We start from the raw sequence: 11,751 nt of genomic DNA on the forward strand, positions 1-11,751 counted from the left end.
GGTCTTTTTATAGAAGAAACCAACAGCTGCCTCACGACCCCCAACACACCCTCATTGGCCCGAGCGCACTCGCACACTCCTGTGCCGCTATAAATACTGAAGTGTGTGTGTTCAGTCTCAGTGATGGCCGACAGAAAGACAAGCGCTAGCTCTCGCCCGACAGTCAGGAGGAAAGAGAGAGCAGAACCTGAGCTGAAGAACGATGAGAAAGAAGCGGAGGTGAACGAGACGGAGACGCCGAAGGAGAACGGAGCGGCCACCGACGCCACCAACGGAGAGAAGCCAGAACCCATGGAGCTGCCGCCGTTTGAGATCATCACGGGGTGAGTCCTGAAGATCTGTGGGTTTGTATTTCACTCGCTCGTCCTTCAAAGCTGCATGTGCTTCTGTGGAATAACCAAGATCCCATAACTCCTCATGGTCATCCAAAGCTTTTACAAATACAGAATAGCACAGAAGAGATCTTATCATTCTTGAAGAACCTGCAGAGACGTCAAACACTCATCAGTCAGAGAACACTGGACTAGAGGCGTACATCAAACTGAAGTGTCTGGGAGGAACCCTATTTCTCAAAGGTCGCTCTTTTAAAGGCTTGATTCCAGTTCTCAAGAATGTTTCATTTAAGTATCAACGTCGTCTCATAAGGTTCCTGCGGTTGACACACAGTAAGGGTACAGATATGAAAGATGCATTTGCATGATTCCATTTTGAGGGCGAAATGAGAAACGTTGGAGTTCATGTCGAGATGTACATGAGCACAGATTGAGACGTTCTCCAGAAGAAGATGAATGAAAGCATCTGATCTTCATGTGTTCTCTGTTATTTCTGTCCAAGAGAAACGGTTGAGACATGAACGAGATCTTGCTCGTGCTTGTTGATCCTGCGGGGACAGAACATGATTTTCTATCTCAAATCATTTGCTCTCAAGGATCTCTTGAGTTTATATTAAGACGTTAGTAAGGATATGAGAAAACATTGAGACATTCTTCAGATCTCTTAGGGAACTCCAGAGAAGATATGCAATATGACCTATTCTTAAATATTTGATGTGAATAAAAAACATAGAGTACAAGCTGTGAAATCATTGAAATATATTGTTTGAATTGCGTTAATGTAAATTAAACAAGTTAAGTAAATCTGAGTAATTAACCAAAAATAGTAAGTGTATATTAAATATATAATATCTATTTTTCATGAAATATATAATATATGTCAGTTAATTATATGACCCACTGAACTGAAGATATTAACCAAGCCATAGGGCTGTGCAATATATCGAAACGCACATGTGCATATCATGATGGTTTGTGATAAATGAGCTTTTTAATTCATCAGTTTTATGTGGATGGTATAGTATCTATCAGGCACGCGGATGTTTGTTGGGATGTGCGTGCGTGCAATCCACGTAAAACTTGTTTGTTTACAACATGTCAGATTTGTTTAATGCGACAGTCAGAAGTTGTAGTGATGCTTTCTTTTTCCTAAAATAATGTGAAATATATGTTGGTTAGACAATTTATTTAATATATTTGAATACAATTTAAATTCATTTTAGAAAAAGAAATATCGTATAGCATTGTTTAGCATGCTCTGGCATATTGCATTTTTCCTTGCTAAAGCCACATTCATTATTTTTAACAGCACAGATATCAGACGAGAAAGATAAATGTCCATTTGCTCTGCATGTAAGAGTGGAGACATTAATGAGATGTGATATGCTGGAAGAGATTCAGGGTTTAATTGAATAATGTTGACACATGCAGCGTGTGCAGTTTCAGGTTTGATCTGGCAGCAAACACACAATACAGATCTGTATATGGGTCAGAATCTAAGAATAAACAGATCTGCTCGGCCTGCAGGTATTTATAACCTCACAGTCATTCCATCTGTCAGCCGGTGTTAAAAACAAGCCCAGAAACCCCCTCACATAACACCAGAGAAATTTAAACGGTTCCTAAAACTGCACAGGCAGAACAACTTTGTTATTTCATACGATAAACTTGCTTAAAGTCCCAGTGACATAAAAAATGACGATGCTTATTTTTTCATTAAATATTGCAGCATTTATTGTAAATAGTTTCTCAATGTGGGTTATTCTCTTTTTAATATGTGTGGCTTCATTTAAATCTGAAAACGCACTTCCATCCTGTAATGACTATCCATCTTAGACGGCTTGGGCTTGATCTCCAATCAAACCGCAGAGAAAGACGAAAGCCACGCCCACTATTCTTATTCAAAATTCCATTTCAAGTCAAGTCAAGTCAGCTTTATTTATATAGCGCTTTTTACAATTTTCATTGTTACAAAGCAGCTGTACAAGAAAAAAATTACTATAAGTAAATGACTATTTCAATGGGAATGGCGTCAAAATACGCACGTAAAAAACGATCGCAACTTCCGGTTCACGAGGACTTTAAGTCTCATCTGCGTCTCTTATTTTTCTCCTGAGAAAAAGAGTCTGACAAATGTCATAGTGGAGTTTGAGAAGAGACGTCAACAATGTGTCAAACTGAGCTCAGATTTGTCTCGTCTGCAATCCAACGTCAGTATTATTGAAGATCTCAATATCAACTCAAACATGTCTCATCACATCCAGATTGTTTCACCTCTACACCAAACTACATTCATTTACACCTTCACACTTCTCATGTGTTTCAACAATTACATTCTCATAAACAGTTTTAGGAGAAACATCCGAGATTAAATTGAGACCAAATTGATTAAACGACAGTAAACTGAGGTTGAAGATTTACGCTGAAATATCTGAGATGACATCTTTCAACTCTCATGTGTCTTTAGGAATCGCATCGATCCATTCTTCTTCAAGTTTCAGTTCAAGAACGTGGAATACTCATCTGGCCGAAACAAAACCTTCCTGTGTTATCTGGTGGATCAAGGTCCCGGGGTCGACGGTCTCCTCAGAGGTTACCTAGAGGATGAGCACATGGGTTCTCACGTCGAGGAGGCGTTCTTCCAGCAGATCCTGCCCAGCTGTGACCCCGCCGGTAAATACACCATCACCTGGTACGTGTCGTCCAGCCCCTGCGCTGCCTGCGCCGGGAAACTGGCTGAGATACTCGAGTCTCGCAAAAACGTCCGTCTGTCCATCTTCTCCGCTCGTCTCTTCGACTGGGAGGAGCCGCCGATCCAGGCGGGGCTAAAGGCGCTGGCGGCCGCCGGCTGTAAACTCCGCATGATGAAGCCGTTGGATTTCAACTACACCTGGGACACGTTCGTGGAGAACGATGATCTGCCCTTCACGCCATGGGAGGACTGCCAGGAAAACTATGAGTATTATCAAGAGAAACTGGCTGAAATTCTGCAGTGAGACCGTAAGAGACACAAACACGATTTAAGAGACACAACCATACGATTAAAGGGCTGTTTGGTTAACACGTTTTTTTTCTCACAGCTGAAGCCATCTGGACTATGCGTTTTTAGAACACCTTGTGGTAAATAGTTTCTCCAAGGTGGAGATCTGGACCAGCTAGTAACCATAAATCACCAATCCCGGTTGGGTCGAATTTCGAGATTTATTTAACCAAATAGTTGGGTTTGTTCATATTTACCCATTCAAGAGTTGATTTAAAACCCAAATACCCTTGAAACTGGTCTACGCGGAATTTTCAAGGACTGAAAAATACATTGTTTCGGGATTCCAGATACAATTCTTCGATATCAAGTCCATACCCAGCTAGCACAGGTACATCTGCTAAAGATCTTAAAAACATCTGCTGCGTAAAAGCATCTGCTAAACATCTCAGAAAGAGCAGGTTTACATCTATTCTAAATCATACACATCTCACAGACGTCTCCTAGAGGTCTTTATGACATCTGACGTCTCCGAGACGTATTGCCGATGTAAATTCAGACATCTCATAGACGTCTCCCAGATGCACGTGTGCTGTCAAATCAGAAAATATTCCCTGATAGCACACCTCATCTGGCTTTCATCAATTTCACATCTGCAATACGTCTCTGAGACGTTTGCCGTCAGACATCATATAGACCTCTAGGAGACGTCTGTGAGATGTGATGTAGAATGGATGAACAACAGCTCTTTCTAAGATGTTTAGCAGATGTTTTTACGCAGCAGATATTTTTAGCAGACGTATTACAGACGTTCTGCGTCTCCGAGACGTATTGCAGATGAGCAAACTATGTATTGCAGATGTCTTGCAGATGTCAAATAGATATAAGACAGATGGAGTGTGCTGTCAGGCTTCAATCTTTCTCAAAAATCCAAATTATTTCTGACAGTTTGTCTACAAAACACCATTCTTACACAAATGAAACGTCACAAAGTGTGAGATCTGAGACACCACAACTTTTACACGACACACAATCTGTGTAGAATGTGCCTAAACCGATCTGTTCTGAACATTTGGCATAACTGTAATGAATGCAATTATTTGATTATACATTCAGCAAAAAATAAACACAAGACTATTGCTGTTAAAATCACTTTAATATTCTCACATTTAATCTTTCTCTAAAACTCTGTCGGCCATCTTGGATTCAAGTTGAGCTCATTCCACTGCTGACATTCAAAATGTTGCTTTACTGCCATCTGCTGTTTGTCTTTACGTTAACAGAAGTAAACACATATTTCTTTCCCTGCTGAAAGTACCGTCCTTATGTTTTACTTTTAAACATTTGTGTTCCCAGTGCACTCTGGGATTGCCTTTACTTTCCCTTCATCTACATTAAAGCTTTGTAATGTTTCTCTTTTTCAGGATGATGGGCGAACGCTTTCCAAAAGTGAAGAGAGTGAGACGTGTGTGTGCGTGCGTACGTGTGTGTGTGTGTGTGTGTGTGTGTGTGTGTACGTGTGAGACAGGTGTGTTTGACGCCTGTTGTCTGAGATCTCCGGAGCGTATGAAGATCCAGATTGATTTCAGTATGTCGTGTTGGTAAAGTCGACGGGCCGCTTGAAGTGTTTCCTGTTGAATCAGCTGTCAAGACTTCTGTTTACTTCTCTGTGGTGCCTCACTTTTCACCTCTTTTATATTGTGGATCTGTGATGGATTTTAGATTCGTTTTATTGAACTTTTTTACGTCCATGCTGGTCAGAGCACGAATTCACACTGAGAAAATGATCGAGAAATGTAATTTTTTTATTAGAATTTCAAATAAATAAACGTTACAGCTGTTTTGAGATATTGATAAAGCACACGGACTGAAAATAACCGCGTGTGTAAAGGTTCACCTTCACTGTTCTGGAAAATTAAATGGTTTTGTCTTGTTCGGTTGTGAGATGAATCATTTCAATCATAAGTGCGAATCGTTTATAATCTAAACGCAAACATTCACGACATCTTTACGGTAAACTTTGGAAACACTCACATGTGAACAGCTGGAACTACAGAAAGAAGCTCATCTGAACCTCTTATAAATACATCAACTATAGAATATATATTTGCTTACCAGCACTCAACAATACAGACTTACAGTCACACAAAAAGTGAAAGTGATGATGTCATGATCGGCGTACGACATCAGAGTATCATATCGTCACAATACTTCAATATCATACGCCATTGGTATACGCGTGTCGTGCGATTATTCGGGTCAGCAGATGTTATTTCTCTCCGTCCAGCGCAGCAGTGAGGTGGGGCATGTACATGTCACTCAGCAGCGCCCTCCTGTGGCCGGGCTGAGAGAGCAGGAGACCCGGGCGGGCGTGAGGATCACCGGGGGTCATTGTGCGCGTCTGAGCCGTGTGAAGACCCTCCATCGCGCTGGACAGCCAGATCAAACGCTTCAGACTCTGAATAGAGCGACCGCGATCATGCATCAACTGATGCTCCGTCACCGCCCGTCTGCTGGAACAAACACCGCATTATAAAACGCACAGTTCTGGTGCTGGATTCTGATTGGCTGAGCCGAGTTCTAAGCCGTTATAGCTCGATTTATAACCGCAGTACATCACTTCATTTACATTATTTGATGATAACTGTTTTAAAAGAGCAATAATCCATGTGAAGCAGTGTGTTATTGTGCATTATAGTATAACAGCTGGGAGGGTTTTTCACGGAGTGCCTTAAACACCATTAGCTGTTATAAAATGCACTATAACACACTGCTTCACGGTGATTATTGCTTTATTACAACAATTCAGGCTAAACTAAACATTTCGGTTCAATCAGACCTAAAGGTTACTTGAAAACCTAAAATGTAATGGAAATCAGACACATTGCAAAGTCAATAAAAAGAGTAAACTGAAATAACGTATAACTTATCTAATAACCTAAAATTATTACAAAAACTAAAATATCCAAATAAAAGCAAAAATATTAATAAAACTAATCAACCGAAGTATAAAAAAACGGCAATAACTCTGCTTGATATACAGTGTTTGTGTAAGTTATTAGTTACTGTTATTTAATGTCTTTTCCATTGAAAAAGTAAAGCAAGTAAACTTCATACTTTGTGTAATATATGTGCGTGCTATAGTAGAAACGACATCAAAATTCATAGTCTAACTTCTGTGCTTTAATGTATAATTCTCACATTTGTATACTTTGGTCAGTTAATAATAATAATAATACTTTATGTAGTTTTCTATGAGTTATTTGACTGAATTAAGAGGCGTTTCATGTCTATCATTGAATCACTTCACTAATCCAGGTTGATGATGTAGAATATAGAAAGTCATTAAATAGAGTTTGGAGAGAATCATTTGTACAGTAATCTCATTACACTATTGAATATGTCATTAGTAACTAGTCATTCATCACTTTCTCAGAGTAACTTACACATCACTGGTGATATATGACAAACACAACCTAGTACATTTGCTGGTAGACACTTAAAGATATAAAAATCTATTTAAAATAAAAAAGGTTTTACCTTTGGCTGTCTTGACACTGAACGACCGTCAGCACCATCAGTAAGACGACAGCGAGACGCTGATGAGACCACAGACCCTTCAACATCATCCACTGACACTGATCTGACAATAAAACACAACACTCTCTCTGACAGTGAGACGGCTGTCTGTGTTTGACTGACAGACACCCTCTCCTCAGAGTTTATATAGACCCCCAGCACTCCAAACACATGTAGTGATGTCACAGTCAGACCCCCGAGACTCCCAATTATCAGTCCGGCTCATTTATACAGAACTTCACAGAGACTCCTGCCATTGAATGTTAAAGTCGGACCAGAAGATGTGAATGTGCATAAAAGAGCATCAGATAAACTCTACGGACGATTAGCTTCAGGATTAAAAACTCTTTGGTTCGACTCAAGACAACTTTAAAAAGCTTTATGGATGCAGTTCAAAGCACGTGACGTCATCCATGTGATTCCACATGAACAGAGGAGCATCTCTAAGGAGTCCCATCGCCGTGGCAACACATCTTGGATGTGGTTTCTGTAGGTGAGAAATGTGTTTAAGTGGGATGTCGATGTGTCAGCGTTCATTCCTGCGCACATGAACATCTCTAACTAGCAACTGACACGTGCTGACAAACTTTCTCGACCGAACATTCTGGACTCTTGTGAAGTTTCAAAGCACGAAGCTTCAAATCATAAGAGCCAACAACGATCATCAGAACATCACACAGATCCCTAAAGCATCAGCGTTTAAGAGTCACGTGACGCGTAGTTCTGTGATGTTTATTATGTGATTATTCATCTCATTCCTCTCAGATGAGGCCTGACGGGTGAGATCCCGTCACAGACCCTCTGTGCAGCCTGCAGACGCCTCACGTGCCAGGATACGGCCTACGTTGCGTGCGTCGTGACGTCACATAGGGTACGAATGTGCGTTCGCATCCGTCGTTGCGCCATTTCAGAGTAAATCCGATACAGGAATAGAGCAGATACTCGATCTGCAAAACTCGCAAACATTCAAGGTAAACTAACGCGTGTTTCTTACGATTACCAAGTGCACGTGTCATATATCATTTAAACGTGGCGCAATCGCGCGATTGTTTTGTGTTTCAGGCAGATTTGTGGCTTTTTGCAGGCCGCCATTTTAGCGTTGAGGTGGATTAGCCGTTAGCCGCTAACAACGCGTCTTTTAGTTGTCCTCGTTAATTAAACGATCGTGTTTTAAACGTCGCAACAGTTTAAATTTCATTCATGTGTGTCGATTAATGATGAAATGAGGCTTAACGTTAACGTGTTTGTGTAAATTGAGTCGCGCGTGCACGCCGTGCGCCATTTTGAGCTGCAAACAAAAGCAAAGGCCCGAGTTCATTGATTCCTCTCAGTTCACGTGTTGCATCTCATACTCCGCTTACATTATACTTTACTCTTATTGCAAATATGTCTGCGTTGATTCTAGATTATTATACGTGTTTTATACGCTACTGGCGTAGCATTGAAGCGTTCAGATACCGCGAGCGTAAAGCTCTCAAAGAGCCTCCTGAGGAGAGATTAAACGATATTTAAGCAGCGATGTAACGAAAATAAACGATTGGGGTTCAAACGCAACAGAATCGAAAAAAGTAGCGCAATCTATCACAACCACACGTGCGCCATATATCGCGGTATGGGCCGAGCGACGGTTTGCCTTCACTTAATGGTTGTAATGTGTGAATAATGGTTTGTTAGGATTTTCATACACTGCAACAGAAGAACGTGACTTTTCCCATAGAGTACGGTTTGAATTAATCTCTTCAACTGAAATAACAACGATGATATGGCACCACACCTTTTTTCTTGTATTCTGTTAAATGTAGTGGTTTATTTGTGAGTGTTCATGGGGGTTTTGGGGGTGTGGTATTAAGTTTCTTTGTGTTACGCTGAGCACTTTCACCAAACCATCCGGTTGTACCTGAATACACTTGACTCGCTCCAGTCCTGTTAAAGTTATGAACTACACTGACATTCTGATGGATTCTAATGCGGAAGTGGGAATGTTTGCTAACCGTGAGCTCTTGCGTCCTGTAGATCCAGTCATGCATCGGGATTGTCCTCTGGACTGCAAGGTTTACGTGGGTAACCTTGGCAACAATGGGAATAAATCCGAACTGGAGAGATCTTTCGGTTATTACGGACCCCTGAGGAGCGTTTGGGTGGCCCGGAATCCTCCTGGCTTTGCGTTCGTGGAGTTCGAGGACCCCCGCGATGCCACAGACGCCGTCAGAGAGCTGGACGGACGGTGAGTGAGAAATACAACCTTCTTTATTTAATTGTTTTTCTGTATTGTGGTTTGACTGTTTGCTGTCGTCACGCAGGACTCTTTGCGGTTGCCGGGTGAGGGTGGAGTTGTCCAACGGGGAGAAGCGCAATCGTAACCGGGGTCCGCCTCCATCCTGGAGCCGACGCCCACGCGATGACCACCGTAGACGTAGCCCGACCGCCAGGCGCAGGTAAACCCTTTCTCTCCCCTCAGGTGTATGTAGGTGTTGGATCGGCGGGTAATAATGGGTTTCGATCGGCCCGCTGGATCCGGAGGCCTGCGCTCGTCGCCAGGCTGCTTCTGTCTGCTGGAGATGCTTTACTCTTCCATCTTCATTATCATTGATAACTATTAAACAATAAATGCAACTCACGCCTGACTGGGCTACTCAAATTCAGATAGATCTTGATGTACCTGCAGGCCTGATGTATAAACCGTACTTTTTACATTAAATGTGCACACTGATGCTTTTAGATTAACATTTACACATATGTAGTTTTATACACGAGGCCTCAGCTCAAGTATTATTCGAGTGAATCTCACAAAGTCCGTCGTGTTTCACCCTATTATCAAAATTATTTGATTTCTTTGTTCTTGCGCTATGTTGTTAGCCTCAGACGTCAGGAGATTGCTTGTGTTATGTCAATGAAAGTTTAAAGTGGACTAATACGTCACTGTCGTCATAAAGGACGACGTGTTTTGATTCTAGGGTGAAATGTAATCGGCGTCTTTCCAACATGTGCGATTCACAATTTTTCTCGTTCATTGGCGAGAACTCGTGTGAATTGGATTTCAAAGCCCAGTCGCGGGTCTGGAGTAAGATAATGGCGAGTGTCAATGGTTGGAATGCAATCTTTTGTTGACTTAAATGAAGGTTGTTTATTATTTTCTTTTATCATCTATATTAATAAAAATGAACCCGTTGCAGAGTCACCACCATGCCTCTCCTCACCACCCTCAGTCTACTAGTCCTCTTTCAGCATCATGTGACCAGCGTGCCCCAATCAGCTGGCTGGGTCGGTGTCACATGACCCAGGCACGGCCAGTCATCAGGTGGCACCAGCCCATTGGTTCCTGAGCATGCCGTTATCAGCTCTTCCTCCAACCTTTACACCCAATCGGCAGCGGCCCACTTCACATTCCTCACCAATCGGCGTTTAACGTTTACCAATGTCTACACTACCAAGCGGCATCATCAGCCTACAGCTAAGCAATAAAAGCAGGAAAAATCCACTACGTCCAGCCCCCATCCGCAAGCCAGCTAATCAGCTCGCGGCATCTGGCCTGCACTTTCCCACCAATTCTGCTCCCCGGCCGCCAGCCGCCTCCCCTTCGCCTTTTCTAGCTTGTTGAAAACCAAAAGCCTAGTAAGTTTTTCCTGCTTTATACAGTTTAATGCTGAAAAAATCAAACAGGGTTGGTATGAAATCTTTTGACTGAAACTCCTGAACACAGAGAGAGAGAGAGAGAGAGGGGTTAAGCTAGGGAAGCAGACTGATGGGGAGCCCAAACGGAGGTTCGGGGCTTTCAGTGTCTTTTTTTGGTTTTTCACTGTCTCCATTCTGTCTGCTGTGCGTTTCTCTTGAGTGAATTCTAGACTCTGATGTTAACTAGTTCTAGTCTCAGAGCAGTGTCGCGAGGTTCACCCAACCCTCGTGTGTTCATGATGATGTTGATTATGTGAGAGCGGATCTCCACTCCACCCCTGTATCAGGGCAGTGTTGAGTTCTAGCCGGCTGGAGATTCAGGGCTGTTAATGTCTTCTGAATGGTCTGCTCACTCTTTTGCTCATTTTCCCTCCTCTTCAGATCTCCCAGGAGGAGGAGCTTCAGTCGTAGTCGTAGCAGGTGAGCTCAACAATTATATCCTCCGACCGTTTCTCAGTGTCTAAAAAACAAATAACGTCTGGTGGGTTGAGTCTTGCTAAGCGTTGTTCTTTGGACTCTTTCTAGATCTTTGTCCAGAGAGCGCAGAAGGGAAAGATCTCTGTCCCGTGACAGGAACCATAAACCCTCAAGATCTTTCTCTCGATCGAGGAGGTAAGCGTCCTTCTGATAATTCATGTGTGTGTGTTGGAGAAATGGTGACAAGCACTAAACTCGACTTTCTTTACAGCCGTTCCAGATCTACCGAGAGGAAATAAACGTGACGATGAGAAGAGCGTGATGGAACCGATCAGACATCTTGAAAAAAGACTCTCGTCCGCCAATCGTCGTGTCTCCCATGGTTGTTTTTTTACGCCTCAGTTATTTTAGCGTTTCATTTGTTTTCTGTGGCAGTCTGTGCGTATGTGTGTGTTAGGAGGTGTGATGCATCATTTTTTATGTGACATCATTCCATCTTGCATACTTTTAAGATTTTTTTTTTTATTTGATGTAAGAGCGGCAATCTCCTGTGTGATTGGTCAGGTGGACTGAGAGTGGAATCTGCTGCTCTGAACTGGTTCCTTTAGGTTTTATTTGTTACTGTGTAATGAGAGCAGCAGTGGGGGGGGGGTAGGTGTAATGGCACTATGATGACAGCAGGGGGAGGAATGAAGAACAGCTTTCATATTTTATTTTTCCTTGTAGCGTTTATAATGTTGATCTGAATTAAATCTCATTACAAAACACTCG

The 11,751-nt window shown here is 42.2% G+C and overlaps 3 protein-coding genes across 5 annotated transcripts; 2 read left to right on the top strand and 1 right to left on the bottom strand.

Annotated features, from left to right (window-relative positions):
• The first annotated feature begins 119 nt into the window (after positions 1 to 119).
• apobec2a (apolipoprotein B mRNA editing enzyme, catalytic polypeptide-like 2a) lies at positions 120 to 5,247 on the top strand. The gene is made up of 3 exons (XM_079471194.1): positions 120 to 323; positions 2,800 to 3,332; positions 4,737 to 5,247. The coding sequence occupies exons 1-2, from the start codon at positions 124 to 126 to the stop codon at positions 3,326 to 3,328; spliced, it is 729 nt and encodes a 242-aa protein (XP_079327320.1). The 5' UTR covers positions 120 to 123; the 3' UTR covers positions 3,329 to 3,332; positions 4,737 to 5,247.
• Positions 5,248 to 5,581: 334 nt separating this feature from the next.
• pth4 (parathyroid hormone 4) lies at positions 5,582 to 6,938 on the bottom strand (the record flags this gene model as incomplete). The annotated part of the gene is made up of 2 exons (XM_079471949.1): positions 5,582 to 5,822; positions 6,853 to 6,938. 2 exons carry the CDS (start codon positions 6,936 to 6,938, stop codon positions 5,582 to 5,584), a joined length of 327 nt encoding a protein of 108 aa, XP_079328075.1.
• A 716-nt stretch (positions 6,939 to 7,654) lies between these two features.
• srsf3b (serine and arginine rich splicing factor 3b) lies at positions 7,655 to 11,751 on the top strand. 3 transcript variants are annotated; one of them, XR_013787460.1, is made up of 7 exons: positions 7,743 to 7,862; positions 8,905 to 9,115; positions 9,192 to 9,326; positions 10,065 to 10,503; positions 10,945 to 10,983; positions 11,089 to 11,175; positions 11,252 to 11,751. XR_013787460.1 is itself a non-coding variant. In XM_079471195.1 (6 exons), exons 2-6 carry the CDS (start codon positions 8,913 to 8,915, stop codon positions 11,277 to 11,279), a joined length of 492 nt encoding a protein of 163 aa, XP_079327321.1. In that variant the 5' UTR covers positions 7,655 to 7,862; positions 8,905 to 8,912; the 3' UTR covers positions 11,280 to 11,750. The 3 variants fall into 3 exon arrangements, 1 of the variants encoding a protein (XP_079327321.1); XM_079471195.1 differs by lacking the exon at positions 10,065 to 10,503 and having other exon boundaries at positions 7,655 to 7,862; positions 11,252 to 11,750; XR_013787461.1 differs by having other exon boundaries at positions 7,755 to 7,862; positions 10,065 to 10,983; positions 11,252 to 11,741.

The sequence above is a fragment of the Barbatula barbatula genome, assembly GCF_947034865.1.
Source record: "Barbatula barbatula genome assembly, chromosome: 13".
Lineage (NCBI taxonomy): Eukaryota > Metazoa > Chordata > Actinopteri > Cypriniformes > Nemacheilidae > Barbatula > Barbatula barbatula.